Consider the following 18173-nt stretch of genomic DNA (forward strand, 5'->3'; position numbering starts at 1 on the left):
CCGGCAAGGGAACTTGCTGTTCCAACAGGACAATGCACGTCCGCATGTATCCCGTGCCACCCAACGTGTTCTAGAAGGTGTAAGTCAACTACCCTGGCCAGCAAGATCTCCGGATCTGTCCCCCATTGAGCATGTTTGGGACTGGATGAAGCGTCGTCTCACGCGGTCTGCACGTCCAGCACGAACGCTGGTCCAACTGAGGCGCCAGGTGGAAATGGCATGGCAAGCCGTTCCACAGGACTACATCCAGCATCTCTACGATTGTCTCCATGGGAGAATAGCAGCCTGCATTGCTGCGAAAGGTGGATATACACTGTACTAGTGTCGACATTGTGCATGCTCTGTTGCCTGTGTCTATGTGCCTGTGGTTCTGTCAGTGTGATCATGTGATGTATCTGACCCCAGGAATGTGTCAATAAAGTTTCCCCTTCCTGGGACAATGAATTCACGGTGTTCTTATTTCAATTTCCAGGAGTGTAGATAATGCCTTAAAAAGAGGTTTGTAGAGAAACAAAAGTAGAACAAAGATAATGGTGTGTAGTCGTTATTAAATCAGGCGATGCTGAGAGAATTAGAGTAGTAAATGAAACACTAAACACAATATAAGTGTTTTACTATTAGCCAGCAAAATAATTGATGATGGATGGAGAGTATATAAAATTCAGACTAGCAATAGCAAGAAAAGCGTTTCTGGGAAAGACATTTATTGACATCGAATATACACGATCGAGTCGCATAAATGAGACCACCGCTTATGTTCACATCAACGAGCAATAAACACTTGGCCGGCCTGGGTGGCCGAGCGGTTCTAGGCGCTACAGTCTGGAACCGCGCGACCGCTACGGTCGCAGTACGAATCCTGCCTCGGGCATGGATGTGTGTGATGTCCTTAGGTTAGTTAGGTTTAAGTAGTTCTAAGTTCTAGGGGACTGATGACCTTAGAAGTTAAGTCCCATAGTGCTCAGAGCCATTTTTGAATAACCACTCACAAACAGAAGGTGGCAAGACTAGCAATGGAGGGTATACTGTATGATGGTTGTGGGGGGGGGGGGGGGGCGGGGCGGGAGGGGGCATGCGGAAAATAGTGCATTCATTGGCTTTCGGACCAATGATGGACACATTTCCGAAACGGCTAAGTTTGTCAGCTGTTCGGCTGCTGCTGCGGTTAACATATACTGGGAATAGCAAAATGGTGCTACGCAAAACTGGCGCCGAGGCAACTGCAGTGCACGAAGGGATATAGCTGACAGGGGCGAACGACGGCTGTGAAGTTGTGTACTGGCGAATAGGCGTGCAACTGTTGAGCAACTGACCGCTCAGATGACCCAAGAGGCTACCAACAGTGTCTACTCAACTGCGTCCGCAGCGGGCGCCTAGCCCATTCACCCATACTGAGTGCTGTCCATCGGCGAGGAAGGCTGGTTTTTGCACGCCAGTACTGAAAGTAGTCGTCCATTGATTGGTGACAGATGGCCTTTCGAAATGAATCACGTTTTATGTTCCACAGAACAGATGGCCGTTGGTTTGTACAGCCTGAAACGTCTGCAAGCAAAGACCCTGCAAAAATTGTCAGAATGGTCCAGGCCGGAGAGCATTTCCTGGATGATCTCGTCATTTTGGATGGCACAGTGGATAAACACATGTATGCATCTATCCTTTGGGACAATGTCAGCCCCTACAAACAGTTTTTTTTTACTCTCTCCGGCATGATGGCATCTACCAGCAGGACAATGCAACGTGTCACACAACTCACAGTGTATGTGTGACATTCGAAGAGCACTAGGATAAATTTACCGTACTCCCCTGGCCAAAGACTCCTTGGACATAAATCTAATCGAGAATCTGTGGAAACCATCTCAATGGAGCTGTTTGTGCCATGCTTTCTAAACCGAGAAACCTAGCGCAGCTAGCCACGTCACTGGATTCGGCACAACTTAACATCCTTGTCGGTACCTCTTAGAACCTCAATGACTCTCTTTCTGCATGTCTCGGAGAAGTCCCCGCTGCAAAAGGTATCTGTTTAGGCTCTTGGCAGGTGATCAAATTAACGTGGCTAGGTAATGTAATGTCTACGCGCAATGAAGTCTTTTCTGAAGGGATTTCTTTATCGTATAACCTTGTGCGGAAGTGAAATGTGGGCGATAATCAGCTGAAAAAAGAAGAATATAGAAACTTTATAAATGTGATGGTACAGAAAAATTTTGTTTTAAATTGGGTAGGTAGATCGAACAACGAATGAGGAGATACAGAACCGAATGGCAGAAACAGCAATTTGTTACACAACTTCATTGAGATAGGGGGTAGTTTGATGTGACTCATTATTAGGCATCAGGCAATCACCAGTTTGGAAATGGAAAGAAGTTCTTGTGTAAGGGAGGGGCTGTAAAAGTTGTAGAGGGTATATTGGTTGCAGTAGTTATACAGAGATGATGATACTATAGTGTGTGTAATTTTGATCCCAAAGGTTCGGTACACCCGTTACATAGGTAAATTTTAGCAGACGACGCGTCGTGTACCGGCGGTCCGCTGGAGAAGGAAGGTCCGATAGCGGCAGCGAGGCTGGAGCACTGATCGGGCGAAAGTCTGGGGTGTTGGTGCGGGCGGTCGCGCACCATCTGCTGCCAGGCCAGGAACCACAGCAGCGACGACAGCGACAGCGCGTAGCCCAGCCCATCGCGGCCCAGCCACCAGCCCAGACACGAAGCCAGCACCGGGCCCAACGCCGCACCTGCAAAACATGCAACACTTTGTGTGTCAGTAAGCATTCGTAGTGTTTTGACATTACAACATTAATCTTAGCTCTAACACCCGAGTGTAATTGCTCCACAATTGCTCTTCGGCCACAGTGCTTATACAGTGAGATGGCAAAAGTCATAGGATAGCGATCGCACATATACAGATGGCAGTAATGTCGAGTACACAAGGTATAAAAGGGCAGTGCAGTTGCGGAGCTATCATTTGTACTCAGGTGATTCATGCGAAAAGGATTTCCGACGTGAGTACGGCCACAAAACGGGAATTAACAGACTTCATATGCCGAATGGTAGTTGGAGCTAGGCGCATGGAACATTCCATTTCTGAAATTGTTAGCGAATTCAATATTTCGATATCGACAGTGTCAAGAGTGCTGAGGATACCAAATTTCAGGAATTAGCTCTCACCACGAACAACGCAGTGGCTAGCAGCGTGCACTTAATAACCTAGAGCAGCAGCAGCCTCCCAGGAAAAGTAAGAACACAGACTGTTTGAAGCAATGATCCCCCAGGACATAAGTCGGCATTGTGCCTTTTGTATTGTTGGAGTGAATAATTTGTCCACACAGATTGCCCGACACGAATCACATCAAACACAGGTGGATCATAGTAGAGACATCAGTTCGTGCACAACACCCTGCACCGGCAACACTTTCCCCATTATGGACTGTTATGAGGCAACTTGGATCAATATTCATGTGTCCACACACACATTGGTAACAGACAAGCAACACTGAGTGAAATAAGCACAGAAATCAACGTGGGACGTGCTAAGAAAGTCTCATTTGGACAGAGACGGAATGTGGCGTGGCTGTGGCAGCAGACGAACGATGTGAGTGCCTTCGCTAACAGCACGACATCGCTTGCAACTCCTTTCCTGTACTTTTGACTATATCGGTTGGACCGTAGATAAATGGAAAACAGTGGCCTGGTGAGATGAGTCCCGATTTCAGTTGGTAAGAGCTCACAAAACCATGGACCCAAGTTGTCAACAAGGCACTATGCAATTCATGGACTTCATGTTCCCAAACAACGGTTTCATATCACCAGGCGACAATTGTTCAAGAATATTCTGGACAGTTGGAGTGAATAATTTGTCCACACAGATTGCCCGACATGAATCCCATCAAACACAGGTGGGACATAGTAGAGACATCAGTTCGTGCACAACTCCCTGCATCGGCAACACTTTCGCAATTATGGACAGCTGTAGAGGCAGCATGGCTCAATATTTCTGCAGGGGACTTCCAACGACTTGTTGACTCCATGCCACGTCGAGTTGCTGCACTACGCCGGGCAAAAAGAGATCCGTCACGACATTGGGAGGTATCCCATGATTTTTCTCACCTCACTGTTCAAATGTGTGTGAAATCTTGTGGGACTTAACTGCTAAGGTCATCAGTCCCTAAGCTTAAACACTACTTAACCTAAATTATCCTAAGAACAAACACACACACACCCATGCCCGAGGGAGGACTCGAACCTCCGCCGGGACCAGCTACACAGTCCATGACTGCAGCGCCCCACACCGCTCGGCTAATTCCGCGCGGCTCACCTCACTGCACACGTGTTGTTATGACGCCACTGAAAATAGGATCTATTTATTAATAATATGTATTCTTTTGTGGACAGTTCACAAGTTGCAAGACAGAATACTTCTTCGACAACGGAAGCTGTTAGTTCTGTGTCAGTTGATGTAATATTTGAGATACATTCACTCTTTCTCCAGATACGTACAGAAAAATGGAGAATGTACTGGCTGTAGACAGAACAACATCGTGAAGTGTAGGATTTAATAGGAATGCGGGCCACAAGCAAGTAGCGGAATCAGAATCAGATCCTCCACCTGTGGAAGGAACAATGGGATGAGACCTAAACATCGAGATGCACCTACGGTTATCTCCAAGACATAAAACAGAGATTAGAATGGAGCATCTGAATCCCAAACAGTCTGATGCGGTTGTAGATGGGTCGTGGGTCTTACATCATCAACATGTACCAAATTCTAGAATGAAATTTTCACTATGCAGGGGAGTGTGCACTGATATGAAACTTCCTTGCAGATTAAAACTGTATTCTATACCGGGACTCGAACTTCGGACCTTTGTCTTTCACAGGCAAGTACTCTACAGATTGAGCTACACAAGCGTGTCTCACGACCTCTCCTCACTGTTTTATTTCCACCAAAACCTCATCTTCTAAATTCCAAATTTCACAGGTCTTCTACAAAACTTGCAGGTCCAGCACTCCTGGAAGAAAGGATATTGCGGAGACATCGCTTATCCACAGGCGTAGGGGAGGGGATGTTTCCAGAATGAAGCTGTCCGCTGCAGCGTGCTTGGGTGGCTCACTCGGAAATCTGCCTTCGAGACTGCTACGGTGTGGACACGTGACTCTGTTCCATAGTGACGTGCAATTAGTGTTTGTGTTTACAGCAGCTGCATCCGCGTGTCTTCGTTTCTAACGATAGATCATGGCGTACAATTATCATAAAGCAATAATCAGATCCACTTTTAGTCCCAATTTCACCCATTCTAAGACACTCGATGTATAATATCGCCGATCGACATCCTAGGGATCCATCTTCTCACAGTGAGAATGATTAATATCGCCGGGAACTTTGGCGCTGTGGGGTGCGGGATGGTAGCATCTGTCGACACGACGCTACTACAAGTACAGTTCTTGTGCATTAACTCCCAACACAGCTGACTGTGATGTCCCTATGTAATATAATATTATTGTAATATTCCAGCTGCGAGTACCAGCGATTATGCCCTACCGCAATTGAGGTGACAACGCTCTTTGCTGAAAAAAAAAAAAAAAAAAAAGCATCTAGCAGATAAGTAATGCTGACTGGACACTGTGGTTTTTTGAGATCAGATAGGTTTGCATATAGAAGTAATTTTGAAGTATTAAGGAGATGCAGCTTGTAATCGCAATTATCCAGAATAAAAAAAAATTTCTCTTGAAAAGGAAGGTAAATATCAACTTTTATTCGATGTTGGATCCCCGGACTTTCATAAAAACTATTAGTGTGCTTGGCAGTGCAGCGCATAGTGATTTCTTCGCGAATTAACAATAATGGGCGAATCTGCTACTATCTCGGTCCGAACGACGCGCAATATTTCTCCGTCAGTTTGTGTTGAAGACGTTCCCTAAACGACCAGTTTGTCAGTCAGAAGATATCATACTGCCACTGTTGTTCAACCTTCTCATTCTGAAAGTGCTTTCCAGAAAATCTTACGGCGACTGTGATTATTTTAGCTGCCACGAGAGACCGAGTCTTCATCGCGAGTTGTAGCAGTTTCTTCCGACTTTGCTTGGCGTCCTCTGAAAACCGGAGAAACGTAAACCTCCTGTCTTATTTGTGTCAAAGTCAAAGGTCAAGTTAGCTAATTAATTTTTTTTCCTTTACGACGTAGCAGTTCATTTTACTGGGTGATCAATTTATACGCCACATCAGGCTTGACACTCTGACGCCAACGAACTGCTTTCCAGATGGAAGACATAGAGCCCTTACTTATGATTCAGCTGTGTCCTTCATCCGAAGGACCAGACTCCCAGTTACTCATCATGTCCAGCCTTACGTGGATAATTGGTGGGTAATTTTCATCTTCTTGGCGCATGGGAGATCATACACCCACCACACAAGCTATTGAGGAAGTATTCTTGGTCGGATACATATTTCTGCAACATTTTAGGCGGGTGTGTCCTCCGTGGAAACGCGGTCTCTACTCTCTTAGGACCATAGCGCATTTATCAGCACTATACTCCTGCTGCCGAAGCCCATCTGGCGTGCTTGGGGTCCGTGAAAACTCAATATTTCTTTTCTTCATGATCTGGTTTGTCGACAACACATCGCCGATTATGGACGTCCTGCGAGCAACGTGGTGGATCACTGGCAAGAGGCTCTTGATCAACAGGCAGTCCATCCAGTGTGTCAGGTATGTGGCAGCATGGCACCGGGACATTAGGGACTACTATTACGCCGTCTTACACGAACTTGATGCCCACCCTCTGTCTTCCGACTTCCATCGCGAATGCCACTGTATGAAAAGCAAATTTCTATGCCTTCAGCGCAACAAACTATGTGGCGTGGTGTTGCGGTCACGCGTTCAAGACAGCTCTGACGAACAGCCTCCAGCCATGCTTTGTATCACATCTCACCTCCGTCGTCAGCTACGTTCCCTCATCTCTACCCTTACCAATCATGATGACAACCATGGCAACACCCAGCAGTGATCGTCTCAACCTCGGCTGCTCATCCGATGACGAGCAGGCGGCGGCAGAGGTTTCCGACGATGTTCTCCAACTCCTCACTTACACACTCAACAACACGGAGGCGGCAACCCTGCTGATACTGGTCACAGCAGATGAGGTAGTGGACGCGATCGCCAAAGGCTCGACGAACAAATCCTCAGACCCCTTATAGTGAATTTTATCGGACCTTCAACGGACCGATGCTTCCATGCTGGAGCAAGTATTCCTGGAGTTGTTCAATTCTTCCTTCCCAAGACCATCTGACTTTGTCAACGGCATTTTCATACTGGTGGCCAAAGCAGCAGGGGAATGCACATCACCCCCTTTCGATCCCTCACATTATCTATCGTGGATTATAAAATCTATGTATGCTCTTGGTAGGGAGCGACTGTGTGGTGTTACTCGCAGTTCTTTCTCCAGAACAAACATCCCGTGGCTGGGGGCCACCATCCACATAACCACAGGTGAATGTCGGCACCTTATTGCACTGGCTGCATCCTGCCATTTCTGTGTGACACTGGTGTCGATAGATTTCAGCAGTACTTTCGACCGAGTTCGCCATCAGTTTCTCCTCTCTGTGGCAAAATTCAAGGGATTTCCCCCAACATTTGTAGATGCCATTCACTAGTTACTTCACAATGCCACAGCCGTGGTCCAGGTAAACAGACGACTGGCTTTTCCAATACCTGTCCAGCGTTTGACCGGGCAGGGATGCTCTTTGTCCATCATTCTGTTTGTGATTGCACTCAAGCCCCTCATCAAAGGCCTCCTACCCCATCTTACAGTTTATGCATTATGTGGCCTCACGCTCTGCTGCTCACGGACAACCTCCTCCTTCTCGCATGGTCACCCTTAGAAATACATGATACCATAACCTGGATACAACATTACAGACGACGTCAGGTAGTCACCTTAACAGTACCAATCAATGGTCATGAATATTGGACGTGGCCTGCAAGACGAGGGAACGTTACCGTTGCCCACTGCGACAATCCTCTGCTACTTGGGTGTCGACTTTACTGACTCCAGACAGCATACCACAGCAAAAACTTCCCTCCAGTTGTTACAGTCCATCCATTACCACATTCAGCACACTCTCCTTCATAGCCTGAACCGATTAAAAAAGAGTGCCTTATGTCAACACATATGTGGCGCCTAATTGGTCCACACACACAAGTACTCCCTCTACCATCGACCCTGGGATGTCAACTGCAACAAGCACTTGTGTACTTCATTTCGGCTGGCATCATATTCATAATACAATATGACGCCCTTACCCTCCCTCTTACGAAAAGTGGCCTTGGTCTTGTCCTTGTTCAGGCCACAGCGCCTGCATTACATATGTACACCATGTTGAGACACTAGTGGGAATCTTCACCATCCCTTATGCAATGCATCTTGAGAATCCTTGTGCCGTACTCACCTGCCCCAACGATCAATGTGACATCCATTGTCCTGGCTCTGTCTCACATTTTCACATATTTTGTCGAACTTAATTAGATACACAATGCTCTTCCGACCATGCACCCACTGTGTGCGAAAGATTTTTATATAAGTTTTGGTTTATGCATACTCCACACAACAAATTGGAGGCACAACGACCAGACGTCCAATGGTGGTGTGGAAGACTGTCCGTTTACCTTTTCTTTCGTCTGTATACTCCTATACATTACTTTCTGGGCAACCCTCGTATGAAGGCCTCCTAAAACCAAATTATGTACATAAAATTAAAAAATAACTAAATGAGTTTTCAGAATAAATGAAAAACATGAGGTTTTTGAGGTCCTCTTTAACAAATCGGACCACCTCTTTGAGAAAACCCATGGCTACGTCCTTGGGAGGGTGGTGTGATAGTAGCGAGGTTGCAGTGACTGTATTGCACACAATGAGGTGATATTACAAGTGAAGATGAATCCAGTGAGGTAACATCAGTCGTAGAGAAATACAAGGTGACAATTATTGAACTATATAAAACAAAATAGTCATAACTTCTTAACAGTTTGCGTTAGGACGTTCAAACTGCACTGTTGGCCACAGGGCATGATGGAAATTATTATACATATTGTCGTTTGGTTTATCGATAAAGCCCCCTTTCATTTGGATGGGTTCGTCAATAAGCAAAATTAGCGCATTTGGAGGACTGAGAATCCGAATTTCGCAATCAATGATCGGCGCGATATTCCTTGATGGCATGGCGTCTACCGAATGGTACGTGAAGGTGTTGGAAGATGATTTCTTCCCCATTGTCCTAAGTGACCCTGATTTCGACACGATGTGGTTCATGCAAGCAGGAGTGTCCTTGATGTCCTGGAGGAACACTTTAGGGACCGCATTCTGACTTTGGGGTACCCAGAGGCCTCCGGCATGGGTCTCGACTGGCCGCCATATTCTCCAGATCTGAACAGATGCGACTCCTTTTTGTGGGGATATACTAAAGAGAAAGTGTACAGAAATAACCCCAAAAGCCTGCCGCGGTGGCCGTGCGGTTCTAGGCGCTGCAGTCCGGAACCGCGGGACTGCTACGGTCGCAGGTTCGAATCCTGCCTCGGGCATGGATGTGCGTGATGTCCTTAGGTTAGTTAGTTTTAAGTAGTTCTAAGTTCTAGGGGACTGATGACCTAAGATGTTAAGTCCCATAGTGCTCAGAGCCATTTTAAACCCAAAACCATTGCTGAGCTGGAAACAGCATCGATGTTTCGACATTTCAGCGGGTCAAGCAGAATTTCGCTATTCGACATCTTCGCCAATGATGTCAGGCAAATCGAACATGTCATAACCTAAATCCGAATATATGTAATGAATTTTACACGTTGAATAAAGTGTATGCACAACATAGTTCGGAAATAATTTATGTTTTTTTTTTCATGTAGTTCAAGAACTGTCACTCTGTACAGAGTGCAAAGTTGATTTCAACATGGCACTTAGAATAAATGCAAACACCTTAAGAAGTGCTTTGGAAGCATTATTTTTTGGTGGGCACTCTGAAATTGTATATTGCAAATCGCTGTGCTGTAGTGAAACTAGGAACTTGTTGCTTTGATCGTCGTGATGGGCTAGTAAACTGCCGTGCAGGATTAGCCGAGTGGTCTGAGGCGCTACAGTCGTTGACTATGCGGCTGATCCCCCGGCGGAGGTTCGAGTCCTCCCTCGGGCATGGGTGTGTGTGTTTGTCCTTAGGATAATTTAGGTTAAGTAGTGAGTAAGCTTAGGGACTGATGACCTTAGCAGTTAAGTCCCGTAAGATTTCACACACATTTAAACATTTTTTTGCTAGTAAACTCTGTAAACTTTCCAGAATGGCAGTGACAGGAACACCTCTTGCAGTTAACGGATTTTAGATGCAGTGGCACCATGGTCTTGTGGGAGGCTGGCTGAATTTTTAAAACAATTTCCCAAAATGTTTTGCATGAGGTATCTGCTTTGTTTCACTGTTGGTAGCGGTGATCCAAGGAATAAACGTGTGCTCATTTCTTGGTCTCAGAGAACAATGACATCCACTTTCTCACATTGAATGCTGCATCAAACGTGCAGACATTGATGACAACATCGCAAACCCAGCATATATTAAGACCAAGACTGCAGCCAGAGTGCCAGCCAACAGCAACTCCAATCATTCTATTAGTATGTAAACTGGGCGAGGCACTGCCTTCTTTTTTGTCTTTGTTGGCCTTGGAACTTGTTTGATGCGGTCACCACAAATTCCTCTCCTATGCTAAACTCTTCACATCGTTTCTCTTGGCCAACGTTAGTCTGTAGTGAGGCAGGGCAGGTTCTCTCTCAGTTATTTACAACCCTAACACACACAAATATAACCTGTCAGTTCCAAGGTTATCCTCTCCCCACCTTTCCCTGTATCAAAGAGCTACATTGCTTTCCTAATGTAAACAGTGACGTCACTTGATCTAGGCCCAAACCATGCAAGTTTCTCTTCATAATGCAAACAGTGTCGTCTCTGTTACAGTGTCATCTCTGTTAGGTTCATGCAAGTGTAACTTGTGACCATAACGTAAAAAAAAACTATCAACAGGCTTGTACCCTTATGTAGACAAAATGGCTATCAGATCCTTTGTGTCTTGTATAAACACTCCCACTCGTGATGTAATCCATGATGGCGTTCTGTGGAGCGAAATGGCAGGAAAAGGACTCAGCCAGCGGTGGGCTGCTGGATAAGATAGACGTAAGTCTTTGTTTTGCAATCAGTCTTATTTAAACAGTTAGAGGCTGTACTTCCATCCAGTGTGTCCACCATGAGGTCCAGCGTCCAACTGACCTAGTACACAGTACTGCCACCAGAGGGCACTGTCATCCTTTCTGTGATGTAATCCAAGATGGTGGTCTGGGGCGGGGGGGGGGGGGGGATGGCGGGAAAAGGACTCAGCCTGTGCTGGGCTGCTGGAGAGAGAAAGGAGTGTACTTTACTTATTTTAGAACAATTTATTTAGGGGTGGATTTGACATAGTATATTTATTACACTGATACAAAACACTCGCTGTGACGTGCTTGGGGTCACACTACACAGCGCACAGAGCTGCAGACAACTTGTGAATCACTGAAATAAGGCAGTACACTGATGTACAGACACGAAAACAACTAGTCAATTACCGAAATAATGCAATACACTGCATACAGATATGCAAATTACTCACAAATCACCGAAATAGTGCGGTACACTGATGTACAGACACGCAAACAACTCGTAAATTACGGAAATAATGCAGTACACAGCATACAGACCTGCAAACTACTCATAAATCACCGAAATAATGCATATATAACGCTCTGCCAACACACATCGAACAAGATAGATGCAAAGTATCTACGGAAAGTTCTGGGAAAGCAAGTGTTTAAAGACAAGTTGAAGCAGACCATCCACCTCTGGCGGGGATGCGGTCACTCATTCGCCACTGTGGCATAAGGATATCTCCAGACCAATAGCTGTATGATACTGAAAATTCCCGCCATTTTTCTCTTCTGTAAGACACTGCATCGAATTCTGTTTGCCTAATTGTTCTGATTTTCCCCTATCTGTGCTTAGACAGCACTCTCTTTCCAAACAACAAGAATGCTTTTATGATTAATGGTGTTTTCGCGAGCATGCACACACATGATGAAGGCTTTTAGAGATGGGAATATTTAACGTTTCTGAGACATATGTTGACAGCAGGATGAACATTTCGCAGTGACGTGTGAGCCATGTGCGGCAGGTAAGCAAGTGTGCATGGCTAGATGCAACTCCCATGTCCCATAAGGATTGCTATGCAGGAAGCAGTCGATGTTATTCTGCAACAGATTTATATAGCGCATCCAGAGGGAGGACTTGCGTGTTATTTACATAGACTTGTGACGTCGGTATACCACTGAGAACCTTTTAGCCGCTATGTAAACATCACTTGGCGCTGGACCTGCACCGCAGCTATATGTCATCATGCCAGCAATGGTGCCTAGGTGAACATGTATTTTGACAGGAATTACTCAGGTGTCAAGTATGAAAAGAATGTTGCTGCCTCATGCTTGCAGGACCAGAACAGACACCTGTGCATGGCTTGGCAGCTAATGGCTGTGTCATCACTTTGCAGGGGCCACCAGTGCACCCCAACTCCTGGGGGTGCTTACCGAGTCGGCGGCATTGGCGTAGGGCGTTGGTTTGCGGGGTGTATTTTTTATTAGCAATCTCTTGTTTTAACTATATTCCATCGATTTCACCAACCAATAGGATGCTGCGAATTAAAAAAAACCACCCCATACATGTGAAGAATATCGATTTAATTAATTTGCATAATTTTTTTTATATCTACATGGTGTTAGCGGTACAATAATTAAGTGGAGGTTGTGCGTGAGTTGGTGACATGGAGCAGAACAGCAGGTTAAGTACAGAATACTAGGTTAATTTACAAACTTTGTATGTAAAATGCAGTACAATAATTTAAGGGGGTGGGTGACAAAGAAGCATGTGAAATTCGAAAAGTGTACCAGAAAATGGTCGACCGGGGTGGCCGAGCGGTTCTAGGAGCTACAGTCTGGAACTGCGCAACCGCTACAGTCGCAGGTTCGAATCCTGCCTCAGGCATGGGTGTGTGATGTCCTTAGGTTAGTTAGGTGTAAGTAGTTCTAAGGTCTAGGGGACTGATGACCTCAGAAGTTAAGTCCCATAGTGCTCAGAGCCATTTGAACCACTTTTGAAACAAAAAATGATGGGAGGACATAACTAATTACTTAATTTGGTATCAAAGGCCGTACAATAGTTTAAGGAAATCGGTGTGACATGGAAAACCACTTAACAGAACAACAGGTTAAGTGCCAACAAAGGACTGAACATTAGGTTAAGACACCCAGATCACAGTGCTGAACATTAGGTTATGCAAGATGTTTGGCCCATGTAATTACTTCTTGCATGACCTACATGTCTCCAAACAGCAGAGAATGATGACCAAGAGAAATCCAACCCTCACAAACTGAATTTTTTATAAATCAACAATATACCCTTGAATTTCCTGTTATGAGATCCTTCCTCTCCTCCAAACAGCCACCAATTTCCATATATTCCATACACTGCCATGAATCCCCTAAATTGTTTAAATAAACAATATTCCACACATTGTCTAAATTGTTTAAACAATATTACATACACAGCAATCGATTTGAGGACAAATTCTGTAACGAAATAAATAAACTAAATTGCATACACTGCCATAAACAATTAAATAATATTCTATACGTTGTCTAAAGTGTTTAAACAATAGTCCACACACTGCAACCGAATTCCCTCCAAATGACCGACCAACTGAGCCTTTTCCCTGCAAATTTGTGGGAGGGAGTGTGGGAGGGGAGGGGGTTTACCAGAAGGGGAGAGGTTAATTAATTGATCAATTTAAGTAAGTAGTCAGTCAAATTGATAAGAGTGAGAGGGGCTATTCCAATAACTCAGACCTCAAAGTGTAATTGTAGCAGGGAGGGGGGAGGTTTCTTGAGATTTGGGGGGGTAGGGGAGGGGGAGAGGGAACAATAGGTTAAGGACATGTCAATCAAAAGGAAGGATCCTTTTAGCAGAACAATAGGCTAAGGACCTGTCAATCAAAGGAGAACAATAGGTTAATGACCTGTCAATAAATGGAGAACAATAGGTTTTCCCCTGAGTGCATGTCTGCCCCTGATGTAGCCAATCTGCACTAAAAAAAAAGCGCCACAAATGGCTTTGTTCCACTACTACCAAGCACATCCTAACCAGTTCACACCTGTGCCTGCCATCTGACAAGTGGTGGAATCCTTGCAACATTCTGTGTCATCCCGCATCCTTGATCAGGGGCAGCTGAACTAGGGAAATAACGTCTTATGCGTATGCTGCCCTTAACACCACGATACAGACAACTGTATCTGGAGAGGTGGCATGACTGGGGCGTTTGAACTGCTGATGAATGGTTTCGCAATTTGTTAAGCGACGAAACGCAGGGAGCGCTCCCATTCTTACAATGGTTTGCAGAGGCACAGCGGCATTATTCCCGGTGTCATGCAATGGGAATCCATCAGGTACAACTTCAGTTCATTGCTGATAGTGACTTAGGAAACTCTGACGGCACAAATGTGCGTTAGTGACATCTTGCGTCCTCATGTGTTACCTTACATTCGACAGTATCATGGTGCCATTTTTCAACAGGACAGTGCTCGTACACACATGGTGCATGTCTCTACAAACTATGTATGGTGCTGAAGTACTTCGAGGGTCCGCGAAATCCCCATATCTGTGACGAATTGAACATATGTGGGACCAGATCGGACGTCAGCTCCATCCCAGTGTCAGTATCCGCGATATCAAGTACCAATTGCAACAGTTAAGGGCCAGTTTGCCACAGAACAGGATTCAACAGCTTTTTGACGACCTTCCCAAACGAATCAGTGCATCCATCCTGCCAAGAGAGGCTACAACTTCATACTAATAACTGAGCACATACTGCTAAGTTTTTTTTTGTGAATTTGACTATTTTCTATCCACTGAAATAACATCACATATCCTATCAAACCGTGAAGTTTCATTTCGTTTCCTCGTCCCTGCCCGGGTGCTTCACTTCTCTGTCAGGCAGATTTTTTATAGCCACCAGTGTCACTAAAGAGTAAAACTGAATGAAACTGCTAGATGAATACTAGGCTGCTATGCCTGATAAGACTGCAAGCGCTCCATGCAAAATACTCTGTCCAGTCACATTAATGAGACCACCTGTCCAACGCCTGAATAACCACCTTTTACAGCGTCGACCTGTGCGAGACGTGATGGTAGAGAGTCAATGAGGTTCAGGAAAGTACCGACAGGGATGTGGAGCCATGCCCACTCCAGTTCCGTGGCCAGCTCCGCTAGGCTTCGTGGTGGTCTGGTAGATGCCACTGTGGCGAAGAGAAACAAACTGCATGTAGGGGTAGACATGCTCCCCAAAAGTTGATGCATACTTGTGTTGATCCATGGTGCATCCAATAATGACGAGATCACCCAGGCAGTGCAACGAAAACATTCCCCATTCCATAACCTCCGGCCTGAAACTTTGCGACGATTGTTGTAGGGTGATTTGGTTTCAGACGTTTCACACCGTATACGCCGACGGGCATCTTTCCTATGGAGCATAAAGCGCGATTCATCCGAAAAGGCTACTCAGTGGGCGCTCAGTTGCTGTATCATCGTGCAAATTCCAGCTTTTCTAGCTGATGAACAGCAGTCAGCGTGGGTGAAAGAACAGGCACCTGCTGCACACGAACTGTGCAGTCACGTTTGCTGAACGGTCGTTGCGAAGATACTGTTGGTAGCCCCTTTGTTCATCTGGATGGTCAGTTCCTCGACAGTTCCACGTCTATTCGCCTGTAAAAATTGCCGCAGCCGTCGTTCACCCGAATCAATTATGGTGAACACAATTGCCTCCGCGCTGGTATGGATAGCGCCATTTTAGCAAGCGCAGTATAGTTTAAAGACGGCGGCAAGAGAACTGCCCTTTCGGAAATGCTTCCACACTTGGCCCAAAAGCCATCGATCATGTCCTTATGGGCGTCAAATAAATCGCTCCCTTTCTGCGTGACGACAACGACTGCACTGTTTTCCGCGTCCCCCCCCCCCCCCTCAAATGTTTTATATACCCTTCACTGCTAATACTGCCATCGACTGTCTGTGAATGTCCATTGCACGTCGACATTGAACATAGGCGTTCCTCACACCAATGTGACTGGACTGCTTATTAGTCACCGCCTAGAATGCTTCACGCTGATGCCGTCTGTCCCCGTCTCTAGCGTTAATAATGGTGTTAATTCATCGAGTAAAAGAGCTTCTTCAGGTGCGCTATGTCCAGGTGAATATGCTCATCGATGTTTAGATCTCTTGGAGCTTCTGAATTCTGAAGAAGATGATAGCTATGTCCACCGACTATTCCAAACGTCTCAAACACTTTCTGTGATGTAAAGATCGAATGAATTAGCAGGCCATTCGAGTTGTGAGAATTCGCCTGAGTATTCGTCAAACAAGGCAGTGCGAGCGGCCCCTTGAACGCGGTTGTTGTCATCTTGGAAGACGGGAGTGTCCACGGTACACTCCTCGAGAAGATGTTGAGCAACTGCAACGCTTGGTCACCGAGAATGTTGAAATAAACATCGCAGAACCACCTTCGGTCTGAGCTACAAGCTCCATAGACTGCGGATTAAGCGCCTCATATGGCTATCGGTGCACCCGACAGCTTTCATCATATCTGTAACGAGGCAAAATCGTGATTCTTCGGGCCACAGTCTAGTCACCTCTAGTCGCCTGCTGTCCAGCTGAAGACGTGCTGCTTAAAGTACGATCTGACCAGGATCCTTTAGCGAGGTACCCTACTCCAAATATACATCTACATCTACATAAACATACCGTAAGCCGTCGTATGGTGCTTGGTGGAAGGTACCCTTTGCCACTACTAGTCATTTCCTTTGCTGTTTCTCTCGCAAACGGAGAATGGGAAAAACGTCTGTCTATATGCCTCCCTATGAGCCCTAACAATCCGTATCTTATCTTCGTGGTCCTTACGCGCAATCTACGATGGCTGCAGTAGAGTCGTTCTGCATTCAAATGTCGGTTCCCTAAATATCGTCATTAGTGTTCCTCAAAAAGAACGTCACCTTGCCTCCAGGGATTCCCATTGGAGTTCCGAAGCGTCTCCGTAATACTTGCGTGTTGTCCGAACCTACCAGTAACAAATCTAATAGCCTTCCTCTGAATAGCATCGATGTCTTCTCTTATACGGCCTGGTGCGGATCCCAGACACTCGAGGAGTACTCAAGAATAGGTCGCACTAACGTTCTATATGCTGTCACCTTTACCAGATGAACCGTACTCCCCCAAAAATCTTCTAATAAACTGAAGTCGACCATTCGCCTTCCATACCACAGTCCTCACATGCTCTTTCCATTTTATATCGCTTAGCAACGTTACGCACAGATATTTAAACGATGTGGCTGTGTCAAGCAGGACACTACTAATGCTGTATCCGAACATAACGATTTTTTTTCCCACTCATCCGCATTAACTTACATTATTCTACATTCAGAGCCAGCTGCCATTCATCACCCCATCTAGAAATCTTGTCTAAGGCATCTTGTTATCTTCCTACAGCCACTCAACTCCGACGCTTTCCCTAACACCAAAGCATCAACAGTAAACATCAGCAGATTGCTACCGATCCTGGCCACCAAATCATTTACACTACCAGCCATTAAAATTGCTACACTACGAAGATGACGTGCTACAGACGCGAAATTTAACCGACAGGAAGACGATGCTGTGATATGCAAATGATTTGCTTTTCAGAGCATTCACACAAGGCTGGCGCCGGTGGCGACACCTAGAACGTGCTGACATGAGGAAACTTCCCAACCGATTTCTCATACACAAACAGCAGTTGACCGGCGTTGCCTGCTGAAACGTCGCTGTGATGCCTCGTGTAAGGATGAGAAATGCGTACCATCACGTTTCCGACTTTGATAAAGGTCGGATTGTAGCCTATCGCGATTGCGGTTTATCGTATCGCGACATTGCTGCTCGCGTTGGTCTAGATCCAATGACTGTTAGCAGAATATGGAATCGGTGAGCTCAGGAGGGTAATACAGAACGCCGTGATGGATCCCAACGGCCTCGTATCACTAGCAGTCGAGATGACAGGC

General features: G+C 45.8%; 1 protein-coding gene across 1 annotated transcript in view; it reads right to left on the bottom strand.

Annotated features, from left to right (window-relative positions):
• LOC126235484 (uncharacterized transporter slc-17.2-like) overlaps positions 1 to 18173 on the bottom strand; it is a 353312-nt gene that overhangs the window by 153169 nt on the left and 181970 nt on the right. The window contains exon 4 of the mRNA XM_049944205.1: positions 2517 to 2728. Within this exon, the coding sequence (XP_049800162.1) occupies positions 2517 to 2728 (212 nt within the window). The remainder of the gene's footprint in view (positions 1 to 2516; positions 2729 to 18173) is intronic.

Source organism: Schistocerca nitens, chromosome 2, assembly GCF_023898315.1.
Source record: "Schistocerca nitens isolate TAMUIC-IGC-003100 chromosome 2, iqSchNite1.1, whole genome shotgun sequence".
Taxonomy (NCBI): Eukaryota; Metazoa; Arthropoda; class Insecta; order Orthoptera; family Acrididae; genus Schistocerca; species Schistocerca nitens.